General features: G+C 31.3%; 1 protein-coding gene across 8 annotated transcripts in view; it reads right to left on the bottom strand.

The window, feature by feature from the left end:
* CNKSR2 (connector enhancer of kinase suppressor of Ras 2) overlaps positions 1-17,751 on the bottom strand; it is a 304,807-nt gene that overhangs the window by 123,903 nt on the left and 163,153 nt on the right. For 4 of the 8 annotated variants that reach the window (XM_054251174.2, XM_054251175.2, XM_054251178.2 and 1 more), the window contains exons 9-10: positions 15,092-15,238; positions 4,632-4,765 (exon numbers count right to left, since the gene is read on the bottom strand). In XM_054251174.2, coding sequence (XP_054107149.1) covers positions 4,632-4,765; positions 15,092-15,238 — 281 coding nt within the window. The remainder of the gene's footprint in view (positions 1-4,631; positions 4,766-15,091; positions 15,239-17,751) is intronic. The other 4 variants (XM_054251176.2, XM_054251177.2, XM_054251180.2 and 1 more) reach the window with 1 other exon arrangement.

Genomic DNA, 17,751 nt, shown 5'->3' with positions numbered 1-17,751 from the left:
AGAATATATCTCCTGCTCTTTCCAAACTTTCTTTGAGATTTATAGGACAATTTGTAATTATTCTTATTTTGCTGAAAACAAAAGGTGAGTCTCAGAAAGGCTAAACGACTTGCCTCAATGTTACACAGCTCATAACTGACAGAATTTGAAATGGGCCATGAATCTTTTAACTGTCACCCAAGTCCATTTTTTACTGTACCATGTCATACATTAATTGCTTTCAGTATTCAAAACAGTATGTATAATGCTAGTAAAGTTAACTTAAGTATATAGCTTTCTTCTGCCAGTTTACCTTAGCACATAAATTGCTTTTAGTGTTTTAAGACAGTGGGTATAATGGTAGTAATGTGAACTTAAGTATAATATTTTCTTCTGCCAGTTTACTTAATTGATTCTTGGTAGAAAATTGCACTGCTTAAAAACAAAAATGTGTCTAAGAACTACCATAAGGAGCACTGCGGCCTTAGGAATCAAATTAGCATGATATAAACTGGTATTATAAGAAATTCAAACAACATGTTATTAATTTAAAATAAAACTTAATAAAAAGAATTATTCTAGGTATTCACACTCTATATATCTCATTTAAGAGTAAAAAGACATGTTCCTAGAACTCATTCTAAATGGATATATAGAAATGTCATTACTCATTAATGTTTCTTGAGGAGATAAAATAAAATAATTTTTTAAAATATGGAGTTTAAGAATGGCATTTAGGGTGATGGCAAGTTGATTTTTTTCTTCTATAAGAGTCTAGAGAAAAACATCTCTAATAATTTATGGGCTTGCTAAAACCTATTACTCATATACTATAATAGGTAATTAAGCCCAAATTAAGCCCATTTTGATAGAAATACTCCATTTGTGATTCATTAAATCGAATCTTGTTTATTTTATGAAATGTTTCACTGATTACCTATGAACAAAAGCCTGTGTTCTAGAACATGACTATGAATGTAAATGCAACATTTCTTCTCTTGTGGACCATTAGTTATATTTCTTCCTCATTGTTTGTTTCTGCTTACCCTAAACAGTGCCATGAATAAATGCTGTCAAACCAGAAAAAAATTTAATTTTATGTTGTGATAAGACTAAATACTTAAATTTATAGAATAAACTAAATTATAACAAGACAGATAAAAAGAACAAATTTTAAATTAATTCCTATTACACCTTGTAAAATGGTGATGAGCTTATAAAAGTAACGTGAATTCTAAAATATGAGCCTCAGCCCAGCAAAAACCTGCATTTCTGTGTGTAAATGTTTAGATTAGATTTATCCAAATGTAGAAAACTATATACCCAGTATTTGAATTATGTAGAAAGTAGTAAACATAATTCTCCAGACTGACAATCAGTGAGTTTTCTTATCTGTGTAACCCATCACAAGGTGATGTTGCCATTTACATTACCATTTACTCTTTTATTTTCTAAAATAAAAGTACTGCTTATTACCAAAATAAAACTATATAGACAGTTCTTAGGCAACATAAAGGAAATAAATATAAAATCCAGACAGAATTTTATTTTGGCTTGCTGAAAACTTTTCCTGAACAAATTGCCTGGTACTTTCTCTTCCTGCTAGTCCACGATCAAAAAGAAATTGATACTGCAACTACCTTGGAAGCAGCCCTAACAAATTTGTGGCACTGGAGTAAGGTTATGCCTATCTGTAAATGGACAGACCTTGCACTGTGAGGCTTGTGACATCAATGTTAATACAGCTGAAATCAGAGGGTGATTCAGCCCTATTAATACACCAGGCTATATTTATATGGAAACATCTTGAGGCAGAAAATTGAAAGGGATGGTATTTCCTACTCTATAATAATATGAAGGAGGGACCTTATATCAACAGGGTAGATTTTTTTAAACAAATCTATATAGAATGCAGTAAAATACTGCTGAATTAAGGAAAGTACCAAGCAAAAACAAACTTTTCAGTAGAATGAGTTGATACACGCATTGTGTATGTAAATGTGTGTAAGTGTGTATGTGTTAATGTATATATTCATGTCATGAGTCCCTGGAGAACTCAATGTGTTAATTCATTCTGATGTCAAGAGTTTTTACACCTTAATGTTGTAAGTTTATGCACATAAATAGTAACTCTGTGCCTTTGCTCTAGAAATGATTTAAGGAAGCATTACAAGAGCGTTGCTTTACTGAACTTTATATTTAATGGCACACAGTACAGTTAATAACAGCTATTAGTACTTAAATGTCATAGTTGTTCGAATACCTATAAATTCTTCATTTTCATCACAGAAAAGGAAATTTGGTTAAGTATAGAAATGTACTATATATAATGATAATGAAACTGTGTATAGTCATAAGACATAAAATAAAATGCCAACCAAATTTTACTCACTTTATATACATGAGTGTTTTCTCTGTTAGAGAAAAAGGCACTTAGAATACCCTTTTTCCCCTAGAATAAATGTGTTCAAAAAATTGTAACCATATGAAAAAAATTCTGCCTAACTTGAAAACTAGTCCTATCATTTTTCAAGTCCATTTATTTTTTGAGACTAGAGAGCTTTTATCACTTACAATCAAAATCAAACATAAAATAATATATGTTCAAATACTACCAAAATGCCTATCCTGTATAAATGAAGTTTTTTAATATGGGAAAAAATGTTCAGAAGAATTAAACTAGGTCCACCAAATTCATCTTCAAAATGAGGAAATGGGAAAAAAAAATGCCAACGCTGTATCTATAAAAATAATCGCGACTACAAAAAAGTTTTGACTGTTAACATCAAGCCAGAAAATGCAGACATTTACATAAGGCTGTGGTTCAAAGGGGCTTTGATGCATGCATTCTTCTGACTCCTATATTGAAAGATTTTATGACTGAGTAAGTAATAATTTGACTCAAAATGTATTTAGAATATTCTGTTAAATTATATACCGACCAACCAAGAATCATTATAGTGATAAACACTATGAATTTTACAGAAAAGTATGGAGCTTTCAAGCAATACTGATAAAACAAGCGTCCCTATGTCAATATTTCAATTTCACATTCTCTAGTATTTTTAAATAGCATCTTCAAGCTTTTTATTGACTTCAGTATATAGCCCTTATAATATGTTCACCACACTCAGAAGACGGAACTGGATCATTCTACTCTTTTGTCCTCTTAAGTGTATTTTAAATATTTTCTGTAGAGGAGACACTTTCTTTGTTACAAGTTCCTACCCAAGAGGAAAGAAAAGAATATTTTAAAACTACAGAGATCTGATAAAAATAATCTCTTGATGTCTGTCTGTACATGTAGTCATCTGAAGTATAAGGCCTCTTAAATAATTATTTGCACTGAAATAAAAATCTTTCTAATTAAAATGTAAACCATAAAACGTCACTTCCTGTTTGGAACACACATACCTTCATTGGTTCTCAAGCAAAAATTAAACGGCAACTTGCATTTTACTTGGATATTCGATCAATTTGTATATTTGCTTGTAAATTGAACACAAGACTGTAAATTATAAATTACATTTATGAAATGCCAGCTTAGCAAACTATATCTTATAAGCCATATTCTAATAGCTATATTTAATTCTCAAAAATAAGAACTAAAATGTATATAAAATTGACTATAGTTTTGTTACTAGATGACAACACAGTATTTCCAGAGAAACCATATTGCCAGGTAGCATTTAGATCATATAATGTTAGTAAACCATCATATCTAATAGAATACAGATTTCTGAAACAGTAAGTATACTAAAGAACAATGAAAATTAAATACAAGGAGTGTAGTTCTTTTATATATGAAAAAATTTAATACTAATTATGGCTTGAAAACAAGAGAACTTAAATTATTGTTTTTGAATGTAGAACTAATTTAAAAACTGAATCAAGTTTTTTGGTTAGTATTAATGATCCCCATTTAGTGCTAGTCCTTTTCCATAATTTTTGTATTTCACAAGGCTAGATATCAGAATGCTTTTAGAAAGAATGCATTATGGCATAAAGCTGTATTCTTCCACATCTGCAAGGAATTTCAAATAAGTATCGATAAATGAAATAGAGATAGAATCTCAAGAAATATAAAAAATAGACTTGAAGTGTAATTCATTGCCTTGTAAACTCTACCCCCTGAAAGAAACATTAATGAATTAATGAAATAAAAATTTCAGATACAGGATTATTAGGGGAAAAAAGACATTCTCCCTTGTCATCATTATCAAATAATATCTTCCTGATTACCTACACTTAAGAAAGCATAAAAGTTATCTATAGCTTTCTATATTTTTAAAAAAATGTATGAAATGCTTCAAAGTAACCTGAAATTTTCTGGGGCTTTTTAGCGAAACAGCCTCACTTATTATTTATTTATTAAAATAATCCTAATTGTTATTTAATATTACTTTTTCTTTCCTATTATATGAGATAGTATAAGATACTTAATACACAGCAAGTATTTATATACAAATCAGTTATTATTATTAGCCAACATTAATTCTCTCTAATGGGAATGATTCTGCAGAATGTATTCAGAATTTCAAACTGAGAAAATATTCAAGGTGTTCCTTGCGAATTGACTTTGCAGTTTATATGCTGTTAGGTTTACCATTAGCTAGAAGCTGCCTAGGAAAATGTGATAGATAGTTTTATACCTGGGAATATATGGTTCTGCAGGAGGAGGAGGAATGTAGAGATCCTGGAGGGCAGAACTGTCTCTTTTGGTGGGTGTACTGATGGTGCTGGAAGGCGTAGCAACACTGCTTGTGGGACTTCTAGGTATAAGAGGCTGGTTAAAATGAAAAAGAAAATACATACACACACAAACAACACACAAAACAACAACAACAACAACAATGACACATAGTTATCATTTTAAAGTTATCTATTTCTGCAAAGTTTTTGAACTTGGCTGAAATAAAGAAGCATGTTATTTAGTACATGGATATTCCTTCCAATCTTCAAAAACAAAAGTATGTTAAAGGTTTCCACTTCACTTCCAACTCACCTTATTCTATGGTATAACCACCTAAATGCTATTTATAAAGCAAAAATACCATGTAGGGTTTCATAATGCGAAGATGTATCTCACAGTTAGAAACTTATTTAAATTAAATTAACATTGTCAGAATCCCACCTTTGAAAGAACAATAATGATGAGTAACTCTGAAATATGAGAAAGCTATTTCATATCTTCTCCCAAAAAAAGACAAACCATATTTCTACATTAGTAAAATGTTACAGATGCTCAGAAAAGGTTACAAAAGTGGGAGTATGAGAGGCCAATACGAGAGTTTTTGCTAGAAAAAATGTACTTTCTTTCTGTCAATATAAGCATAGCTGTCTTCTCAAAGCCATTTTATGGTACATCATCAAAGGTATGGTAATTAATTATATAACATAATCATTTCACCTTTCACAGGCACATACATTTATCTATCATTTAAAATAATCTTTAGTTGCATATATAGTTCTCATTTTCAGGCCTGTATTTAAATATTAAATAGAAGATTGTTTTCTTAAAGTTAATGTAATATATATACTGAATTAAGCAGTACATGAGGATGCATTAACTGAAGAGCACTCCCAATTCCAAGCTTCACAGCATTTGAAAATAATCTAGTGGTTTGTGAAATTACCCCAAGGTGAAACTAAAAGTCACAAATTTTGATGTTTATCTTACAGATCTTACTGATTAGCTATGTATACAATTAACATTTTGAAAATAAATATTTTAATGCAATCACAAACACAAAAATAATGATCACAAATGAACTGTATCTTCACATGAAAAGATGTTGCCATTTTAGCCAGTATGAAAACTCTCTTAGCATATTTATATAGACTCACAGTTCTATTATTTTAATATGCATAGCTAGACACTCAAAAAGTGGCATATTACAACTATTTTATATTGTGACAATACTTTTGTACAGATAAATGTGTTCAAAAAGTCAAGCATAAATACAATAGAGAATACATTGTACATCACTGGGGTAGGCTACATAATTTAGGACTCAGTTCACAGTTTTGACCTTCCCTGTTACACAGCTCACCTTAATAGCTTGAAATCACACATCCTACCAAATGACAGTTAAATTTTAATGTAGTGAAGGAGAAATTAAAGAAAGAGAGAAAAAGGGAAAAAGAATGATAATGTAATTTGGGCGTTTACAATATTCTATTTTAGATGGTATTTTTAAAAAGGTCAGAAGTTTTACATGTTAATTGAAGAATTGTAAGATATCATAAAATTACACAATAAAGACTATTATGTTTTACTATGCTAATTTGGAATAGGGTCCAGTTCAACTATGCCTGTCTTTTAGAAACAAAATTTGAGGCAATGGAAAACCCTGAGATTATATAGGTAATCAGAGGAGTCACCTGTACTGATGAATACCATAAATCCCAAGGAAATAAATAACTATTTTCTTTCTAAGGATGTATTTCATACCTCTACAACAAATCCTTGAATGGCAGGTTCAACAATACATACACGCAGTCACTGCGATGTGACTCTGTTTATAACTGTTTTCCTCTCTGTCAGGACATCTTGGTTTTAAATACAGATGATGCTAAACAATAAATCTGACCAAAATTTCATCATAATAGAAATGTAGAAAAGAAAACATTCATTTAACAGAATATTATTTTCTAAATTCTTTTAAACAGATACACTGTGAGAGAAAAACTAATATCAGTATGCTTTTTAAATGCTCTAATAGCTTTCTTACTTTAAAACATCCTAACACTGCAAATGAACTTAAAATCAAGTTCTAAAAACGTAAGCAGTTAAAAATAATAAAACTTAAATTTTTATTGTCTTTCCTCTCTCTTGGAGTCACTATTTCTAATTTGAGGACTTCTCTTCTTACTTTTACCATCTACAGAACTAAAGATAATTTTTCCTGGTTAGTATGTACCCTTCTTCTCCCTAAACAAAAAAGAAGGGAGGGAAGGAGGGAAGGAGGGAAGGAGGGAAGGAGGGAAGGAGGGAAGGCGGGAAGGAAGGAAGGAAGGAAGGAAGGAAGGAAGGAAGGAAGGAAGGGAGGGAGGGAGGGAGGGTAGGAAGAAAGGAGGGAAGAGGGAAGGAGGGAAGGAAGGAAGGAAGGAAGGAAGGAAGGAAGGAAGGAAGGAAGGAAGGAAGGAAGAAAATAGTAGTAGTCAATGGTTAGAAGCATATTTTAAAATAGATACACCTGAAGTGTGAGGTAAAGACCAAGGAAATATTTTATTCTGCCTGAATTATTACCAGGATTGTCAACCTAGGGTACTTGTATCTTTCCCCTTCTAATTAATGTAATTATTAGCCCTCAATGTCCTTCAAACTGCTATTTCTCTAGGTTTCTATTTTTAGCAAACAGTTGCTATTAATGTCATCAGTTAATGTTATTAGTGAAATTAGCACATACATAAAGGGAAAAGACTCTTAAATATACTTAAATATATAACAGGTTTGATTACAGCAAGCTGGTTCAATTAATTGAATTGGTTGGAAAAAAAACCTAACATATTACTTCAGAGAAAAAGGGAATTAGTCAATCCTGTTGCTTAACGTATCTGGCTTGTTATTTTACTGACTGGTAAGTCACAGAAAATATTTCAACTGGTTTATCATGGAAACACCATCTGGCTCATCAGTATGCCTTGTACCAAGTAAAGCCCATTGTAAATATTCAATATATTCAGTATATTTCTCTCTACTAATTGTGCTATTTTAACAAGCTAATCCAAGCTAAAAAATAAACATTCTTTTTGAGAATCACATTTAAAAAACTAGACATTAAGCAATAGAAAAATAAAGCTTAGTAAAGTACAACCTTCATGGAAAAATAAAAATAACTACTTAACCCAAAGGGGTCTTTGTGAAAATTTAAGATTATAGTCTCTTAAAAACATTTCTAACTTTAAACAAAAATTGAAAGAGTAAAAAATCAAATGACTAAATGAATGTAAAAGGCATTAAAGGACATTAGAAAGACAGGTGAAATTTGACTAAATCACATACAGAATAAATGATATAATTAGCTAAAATTATCAGTGAGAAATTCCTAGTTGTAACAAATAACATTAAAAATACATCTACCACCAATAGGCATTTAAGTTTGTAAAAATGAACAGGAAGTAACAAATTTAGCTTCCCTCAACTCAAAACACAGAATTCTTTCAGCATTCAAGTTTTAATAGGCATATTTCTTAGATTGAAAAAAATCTAATGAGGAGGATATAATACAAAAAGACAGCTTCTCCTATCCTGGCAACATTTACTTATATTTGTTTATAATACAGTATAAGAAAAGTATAGTTACCATTGTACTACAAAGAAATTTCAATTTAAGAAAAAAGGTAGAATTACATTTTGACCTTCTCCTATATTGGCAAAATTTGAATGGGAAGAAAATTAGTAACTATCAACAATTATGTATAAAATACAAGGTGATTGCTTTAGGATTGCATCTTGTTATTGAAAGTAAACATGAAGCTTCAGTATAATTTGATCTTCTGTGGTATGTAATCAAGTATGACACAGATCCGTTTTGATCCCATCGAAGGGGGTTTATTTTCTGGAAGGATCTTGTCATACGATTTAGCTTTCATTTCAACGGTCCTTGTGAGATGAAGCTCTCCTTTCACATAATCAATGAGGCTCCAACAGGGAAGACACATTTGCATGTATGTTGTGGCTCTTGTAAAAACAAGTCTATGATAGATTTCTGAGGGCACAGGCATGCATCCCTTAAAATGTCCAAATCCTAAATAAAATGATCATATGTATCTCTTCAAACACACATGATAACCTTAGGTCAATTAATGATAATGTACTACTGTTAATTTGTTACTGTTAGAAATGTTCTACGTAAAACTTATACATATATTTTTTCATACTGTCGGTTTCAATACATACTTTTAAACTGTACCCCAAAATAGGGTATGGCACAAACTTTCCTCTTAATTATGAATGATAACTTTAGCAATAATATCCTACTTATCCAGCTCAAACGTCATTGGAAGATTTTGATGGTTTTAAAATAAAATTTTGTAAGCTAAAGTTTTAAATCCTCTGATGGCTCAGGTCTCACTTTAAAGCCCTGATTGCTGAGATCTTTTCTTTGTGTGCACATATGGAAGGTATTCATGTACCTCTGAAATCTCTATAGTCTTAAAGACCATGAGAAAAGACTTCTGTACTTAAGAAACTACATTTGATGCTGAGGTTTTACTCAAAACATTTTACACTTAACATCTCTGGTCAAGCATATCTTAATTTAGTTGTCCCTCTTTCTAGTAAGTGACCCAGCTTTGATAGTGCTTGAATGAAACCAATGACATAAGGAAAACTCCAATGTTAAATATTAAAATAGTGCATTACACATTTATGTAGTTATCTCTAAAGTTCACTAATGCCAAGATCAAACAGAACTTGCTTTGCCTTCCAGGGGGCAAATACCCACTGAAACACAAATAATTGCATCAAGTATAAAACCTGGCCATTTATTTTACTCACTCTTGGGAATAAGCACAGACTCAAATGGATCACAATACCCCATCATTCTAGCACAGAACATTCACATAAGTCCTTACTCAGTTCAAACACATTTTTAATTCCCAACGCTAGTAGAAGAATATTGTTTTATATTGACTCTTAATAATCTAAGCAAATGCTTCAGAGAAAATGTATTCTGAATTCTGGGTGGCAAGAATTCACATATAATTTTTTGTAGTTCCTTGACCATGTAAAGAAGGTTAGATCTAATTTGGTAAATTACTGGGAATACTTTTTTTCTGGCCAAGCTTTTCATAAGTAGTAAATTATTTGAAAAGAACTGAAGCAAGGGAAATGCATATATTCAAAATTCTCCCACTCTCAGTTCTTTCACAGCTTTTTCCAGAATGCAAATTTATAAATACAAAAGGTTTGAGTCTCATTTTATAAGCATATACTTTTTCTGTCCTGTCAGAAAACCAAGAAAACAAGTGTTTTTTTTCTGACCATATCTACTTAGTTTAAAAAATACAGATCTAAATGCCTAAAATATGTATTACTTATACAGCATATAACTAATAAAGACTTAAGAGTCACACATAAAATGGCTTTTTTCGTCAAATCATGAAATACTGTACATTGTATTGAGGCTAACACTAGTGTCTTTAATTCTGCATTGTCCAGTCTTATGGGCATAATTAAAGTACAACATTAATGCTGGACTTACATTTTTTCAAATTATAGTAAACATCATTTCGAGGATGTTAACTAAAGAAAGAATGGACAATTTTTATATCATAGGTGATGATCTGTAGCCAGTATTAAAATCTTGAAAGCATTTGGCTCAAAAATAAAAATGTGACTTAGATCCTTTGACTGATTTGCTTAAACATTGGTGAACTAAAATTTGACAATTACTTGCAGCTATTTACTCATTCGAGTATGTAAAACATACAGTTGTTTCTGGCTCCCAGTCAGCAAAATTACATTTTTAGTTAAAAATTTATTTTCTTCTCTAGTGCCATACCTAATACTATTTCTTGCTCTCTTTAAAACATACTTTTAAAACAAAACTCTCAGAAACATAGATTTTTCATCACTAAATTTTTTAGTCACATCTACCTGCAACTTAAATATTAAATTTTATTGTTAAACTTATGTATTTTGATTTTTCCAGAATGACTTTAACCATTCATATCTGTATATATTTGCAATCTAACGCAATCAATATTCTCCAGTTGTTACACCAGTTGATAGACAAAATCCACTGCTATAACTCTTTTCTATTTATTTTCTGCTCAAAGTTATTTATATATGCTGTAAAAATGGCGTCAAGGTAATGCTAAACAATAAAATTTAAATGGAAAAGCACAAAATCACAAAATCATACAAGTTACTACAGTTTAGGAACCTAATTATAATGTTACAGCTTGATGTTATTTTATATAAAAATGTCTTGAACAATATATGTTATTATGTTGAGAATTCCAGCACTGATTTTAGTGATCATTTCTGAGATGCATTCTAACCAAAATAAATAAACAAATAAATAAATAAATAAATAAATAAATAAATAAAAAAGCTGGGTTCTTAAATGTTTTAAAATTCATTGATTCCCAGTGATGATTTCAAGGAACATTCTTGGCAGTGTCCAGATACTTCTCCTATACACATCTCACAAGAAGAAAAGACCACCACCCATCTATGCTGGTGGCCTACACATATTAATTTAAAACCACAAACATCTAAAAATATACCTTGAGGTTTATCCACAGTTCTCCGAGTTTTTTTTTCACTGAATTAGAAGAACTTGATGATAGACAATCACCATGCTTATCAAAATGCAGGAAATTAGTAGAGTGTCACTAAAAAGATGTTTTGAAAAGCAGCTTTCAGAAAGCAAGGAATCCCTGGTTTGCTTTTTCTTAGAATAAAAGTTTCTATCTCAGATGAGACATCTTCGCTTTTTACAAATGGGTGAAAATGATGATAGAATTAAAGCTTACAGATATTATTAAATCTGCCTGTAGTGTTTGACTAGGAAATGTTTAATCCTTCCCTTCTATCACAAAGTATTTGAGAAATCAGGAATTCATCAAAAGAGCTGCCAATTTAACGAAATGTACTAATGAAATTGCTCTGTGAGTATGAAGTTGAATTGTATGCTTTGGTTTAACTGGCTATAAATTAGTGAGTGAATTTCAAAAGAAAATCCAAATCAAAATTCATCATTGTAGTTAACTATCAATATTGGAAGTCACTATACATTTTAGTATTTTTAGAAATAAAACTACTACTTTAATTACAACGTGATATTCTTTGACAGTTTCCTACCTTAGGGTAGATAAGGTTGTTTTATTTGTGTAGATAAAAACAATTCCTTATAAGTTTAAAAAATAATTATTCCTTATGTTAGGATAAAATTGTTTATTAAAAAGATACATGTATTAGTGCCTACCTCCATACTACACAAACTTTTCCATATTTTATCTAAAAATGCTGTCAGGTAAATTAAGCCTGGGATAGTATTTTCAAAAAGATTACATAGACATATTGAGTTAAATGCCACAGATTCTTTCCTTTTGTATCCTGTATTTTAAATAATTCTTGGTAGACTACTGGTATACCCTATGAAAAAAGAAATAATCGAATTTCCATTTTTTTCAAGTTTGAATGCTGAAGATTTATATTTGGATTAGTTGATGGACATTTTGGTTCCAGGGTATTTCTGCACATACCAGAAGCAGGAATACCATAAGAATGGCACTTGTGTCTACACAGAGGATTACTAAACTACGTTTAGCTGTTATGTTTCATATCTGAGGTAGTTCCTTAGGTACTAGGAAGAAAATGTGACTTCAGATAAAGTTATGATGTTATGCAAAACTGACTTTAAGACCTTCTCATTGCACTTTAAGACCTTTAAGTTTTTCCCCACTGGAGGCAGTGTACCTTCAACCTCCAGATCCTGGTACCTTGAGATTTTATCCATTTTTGTACCAAAATCTATAATTTATAAAAATTTTGACTAGTTTTCATTATGCTTTCAAGTGTCTTTGCATTTTAGCATAAGCCAGAACTTTAAGATCAATGAAGAATTTTGTAATGATTCAATTTCAGATCTTCAAAACAGGCTTCAGGGAGATTTGGTGGTGGTGTGGCATGTTAGAGGTATCCATTTTCCTTACTCCTAAGACCTTGTTTTAGCCACTAGAAAGTATTTAATTAACACCAATACTCTTTCCTCTGCTCTGTAAAAAGGCAACAACTGAAGCAATTCTCAAAATGTTAGAAGCCATATCCCCTCCCCCAACCAATAGTATTATTTATCTATTGGTGGTTGACTTTGGCCAATAGATTTTAGGTAAAGCAAATTCAACTGAAACGACAAATTTACAAAATGTCAATATATATAGCACTTATATAATGCTGATTTCCTCTTTTTCAGATTTCAGCATTTTGAAAAAGTAAATTTACAAATACACGCAGCATAGCAGCATAAGCAATGAGGAATACAAATAATTAGTGATCTGATGAGGCACATTTCTCAGAATTTGGAATGAATCTAGAAATAGTGCCTTAAGAGTAAGGTACTTACAGTGTAAGAAATGGTCTGAAGTAATTTTTAAAATTAAAGTCCTTTTACTCTAGGTCTGAATACATACATCAAATGTATATGTAACAAAAAAGTGGATCTTTCAATTATTTCAGCATTTTATATAAAAATGATTCTTAACTGGGTACTACCATTACCTTAACTCTCCACTTCAGTTTGCATAAAATAATATAACAGGGGAATAGATTATAAATGCCTGTGCTAGAGATACTCCCTCAAACAGAGTGCATGGAGCAACAAGAAACTAGAATATTTTTGGTGTTTAATGTGAAATATGAGGGACTAAAGAAGAGTTATTAAATTTCACCTCACATATACAGAGAAGAAAACCTAATAGCTGAAAGTTCAGGCTTCTTTTTCAGGGTTCCCACACCCTTACACTTTGAAGAAGGATCTTTGGGGAAGACATGGCAGTAGGAAACTCCAGAGGGGAACACCAAAGCAAATTATAATGCAGTGAGAAAAAAAATGATGTAATGGGAAAGTCTGATCTCCTCATCTATGACTTAGATAATGAGGCTAATACTGATCTCTGAACTGTAATGATCATCAAATATCTTTGATAATAAACATATATGCGAGTCAAATGGATTTGACATATTAATACAGTTTTACATATATTAATTAGAAAAAGACTCATATTAAAATTTTAAAGGCCTTAATGTTGACATATATAAGCATTTTTGTATTACTTAAGTATAATGCCAACAGCCAGTAAGTAGTAATGTTTTAAACAATGAGAAATCATTATAATCTATAAAGCTATTCATGTATAACGAAGAATTTGATTCTTAGGAAAAAAAATCTGTGAATAACAAAAGGTACTAACATAGAGCTTAATAACATTTTACACAGCCATGACAACAATGCATTTCATATACTGCTTTCCTTTATAATATGAACAATGGGCCATATTCCAGTTCAATGGGCAATCTAATTTTTTTAAAAATTAACTTCTAAGAGAAGGTAATAGTCTGTTATTTAAAAATGTAAGTTTTGTAAAGGACAAAAACTTCCTAAGTTTAAAGATTATATCCTGACTGAAATAGAAGAAAATGCATTATATTCTTGCCTTTCATCAATAAGAATCATATTTTTATGGCTTTCAAGATAACTCTTAATAAATATGTTATCAATGTTAAGAGTAATGTTTCCTGCTGAAGAAAAATGCAAAAAGTCTAATGCAACAATTTCCCTATTTAATGCCACCTTACATGGCAGAAAGAGAAAAATGATCAGTCATGAGGAATGTACAAGGTACATTTTTTTAAAGAGATGGAGTCTCTGTTTCCCAGGCTGGAGTGCAGTAGCATGATCATAGCTCACTGTAGCCTCAAATTCCTGGGCTCACGTGATCCTCCCACCTCAGCCTCCCAAGTAGCTGGGAGTACAGGCACATACCACCATGCCCGGCTAATTTTTAAATTTTTTGTAGAGTGGGGGTTTTGCTATGTTGCCCAGGCTGGTCTTGAACTCCTGGCCTCAAGCGATTTACCCACCTCAGCCTCCAAAAGTGCTGGGATTACAGGTGTGAGTCACTGCGCCTAGCTTGTACTAGATACATTTTAATTACTAATATAAAATTTCATTTTCCTACTGTTTATAAATTACTATTATTTTATAAATTGATTTCAAAAAATTCTATAAACTATCATTTAGCTTCTAAAAGAGTATGTGGGTATAACATAAAATAGATCACATCATAAAAATGAAACATCTCATTTTCATTATATCAATATTTTGGCATGAAATAAATTGTGACCTTTTGGAATTATGCTTTAAATGTTTACAAATTAAGGCAGAGTTGTTTTTCATTTGGGTTTTAGATACTCTCAGATTTCGTCACAATTAACCCTACTAGAATAGCTGTGAAGAGATCATGTCACAAACAACTTTTCAAAAGCATACAAGATTAATCCATATGCTGCTGAGATGAGGCACAATAAAGAAGCATTACTGAGATAATCTATGGCTAAAATGATGGTGTATGACTTATGATTAAGCTTCATTACCTGCAGAGCAAGGGGCTTCCATCTCATATTTTTCAGTAAAGCTGGTGCTGAGGTAAGCATGCTCTGAGGTCGCTTTTTCAAAGTTAAGATAACACCACTCGGGTCCTCTCGTAGTGCATTCACCAAATTTTTCAACTGCCACCCCACCTGGTAACCAGCAAAATCATTACAATAAAATTGAGGTACAGTATTCAAAGATTTAATGTTCTCCCCCTTTAATAAGATTAGTTAAAAAAATCACATAATTGGTGTACCATCCTATCAATTTTCAGGAGATACATACTCAAGAAAGAAATTTTATCTTTGAATTGATTAACCATGTTATTGCATTAGTCCATATCATTATGAGAAAACAAAATGGACATTTACCATGTCAAAGCAAAGACTGAAATGGTATCCTACCAATGGAGTAATTCAGAATGTAACAAAATTATGTCACCATTAGTGTTGCTCAGCTGCTAGGTCTAGATCCAAGCTCTGTTCACAAGTACGATTTAAAAATCTACATGCCTGAAAACAAGGATTTGGCAATGTCCTGAGCTTACAAACTAAACCACATGCTTTCTCATCACCATCTTTTAGAGATAAGTGGTACAAGTGTCTCTAAATTAGACAGATATTTTACTACCAACAGCTGGTACTGACACACCAAGGCAACATTTTTATGCATGGACAATAGCAGCAATACAAAAAACCTTTTACCATGCTATAAAGACAGAACAAAAATAACAAGATAATACTACTCCAACGAAGCAGCTATTGGAAACATATTCCAAAGAACCCTATAAACTTAAAATATAATGTACTAAATTTAATGAAGCCATTCTATTTGAATATACCTAAAAACATATCGTGTAATTAAACCAAAGTACTTGATAAATGTCTTGAAATCTGGCTCAACTATTACCCCTGTTAAATTACTTCACTCTTCATCCTTTTAAAATTCTGAACACAGAATAATTTTTGTTACTTTCCTTTCAAAATGGACTAGTGATGCAGTACCAGGCAACTGAAATCCTAGAAACTATGCTTTAAAGAAACACATTAAAATATCTATTATTCCAAAGTTTTTTTTAAAAAAGCATTTCACATTTAAAAGAGAGAACTTTTTAATCCCAAACCCTAACGAATTATGTTTTTCCAGGATGTGTTATATAAATACACTAGGTCAAAATTTATCCTGTATTGCATGTACGATTTAGCAAATGGTCTGAAAAGTGATAGTTTCTTCCTAGGCATCAAGTTAAAGAGCACTGGTGCCTTTTGTCTAATCATCATCATGCTTTTGCCTGGAAGATATTTGTCAAGCTGGAGAGAATGAGCACTTCCACTGAAAGCAGCACACACCCCTAGTCTATGAAGAAGAGGTAATCTGGAATGCAGCTATTATAGAATAATGGGGACTTTGGTATATTTAATAAGCATTCATCTAAATTATAACCTCAACTATAGCTGAATTGAGTGTTGGTGAAATTAGAAGAAACGAGAAGTGAGATGTTATAATGCTTAAAATCTCAGGGGTCTCAGATATGTATCAAAATGATCATTATGATACTTGGATAACCTGAATGAAAAAAAAATCACGTTAATGTAGATCAACCACAGTAATGGAACTGGTCAAGTGCCTCACCTTACATGTAAGTGGGGGCTGTTATGTGCCCAAAGTTATATTACATTGGTTCTGATTCATCTGATAGCTATGTAGTATCCCTACAGCCAAGAAATCCAAGGGTTCACTTTGCTTGCCCCAAAAAATATAAATGCACATTTTGAATTATAAGTTTGGAGGGAGAAAAACATACTACTTATATGTAGAGTTTAGGAACAACTTATTACTGATAACCACATTTTATTATTTACTTTATTCACTTAAATAATTGCTAACTATACTAAAGTGGTCAATGTGATGGCCACAATCTGTCTTCCAGTGTGTCTATTCTCAATAATTTACACATTAATTTCAACCCACCAATTTCTTTTCATTTTACTTATTATAAAATTTGAAGATGTTTAAGGTTAGATGGTATTTTCCTGTGAAATTTTCAGTGCAATTTGATTCATCCTATTCTTTTACATTTTCTACATGCTCTTTTAAAGTAACAATTCCAAAAAACAGAATTGCTTTTCTATCAGAAAGTAGAATTCGTTTCTGACAAGAAAATTCATTTGGGTGCATTTTAATTTTACAGCTGAATGTTATTTAATGGCAGAAAATTTGGGTATCTAATTTTACTACTTTAAAATCAGCCTTTTATTATTGGCATAATATTAAAAATGTTTTAAAGAAAAGCAAAGAAACATTTACATCAAGACTGTATCATATATGTCTTTGGCTCCCAAATTCTACTTCCACTACCATAAGGAAATGATTGGATAAAAGCATCCAAATAAATGTGCAACATATATGTCACAGTAGTGCTTAAATCAACCCAAAACTGTACATTATGTAAATGGATCCATTAGTAAGGGATATAAAAATTGCTGTGTGGAAAAAGTGAGTTCCAAAATAGCAAATATGATTTAATTTAATTTTTGTTAAAGAATGTATATAAATATAGGAAACAACATTAACGGTGGTTATATTAAAGAGAGTAAGGACTTGCAATACATACTTTCTTCTTTATACTTTTATTTCCTAAACTTTTGGCAATAAGCACGAG

Source organism: Callithrix jacchus, chromosome X, assembly GCF_049354715.1.
Source record: "Callithrix jacchus isolate 240 chromosome X, calJac240_pri, whole genome shotgun sequence".
NCBI classification, from domain to species: domain Eukaryota; kingdom Metazoa; phylum Chordata; class Mammalia; order Primates; family Cebidae; genus Callithrix; species Callithrix jacchus.
This window is presented reverse-complemented; position numbering and strand designations above follow the sequence as displayed.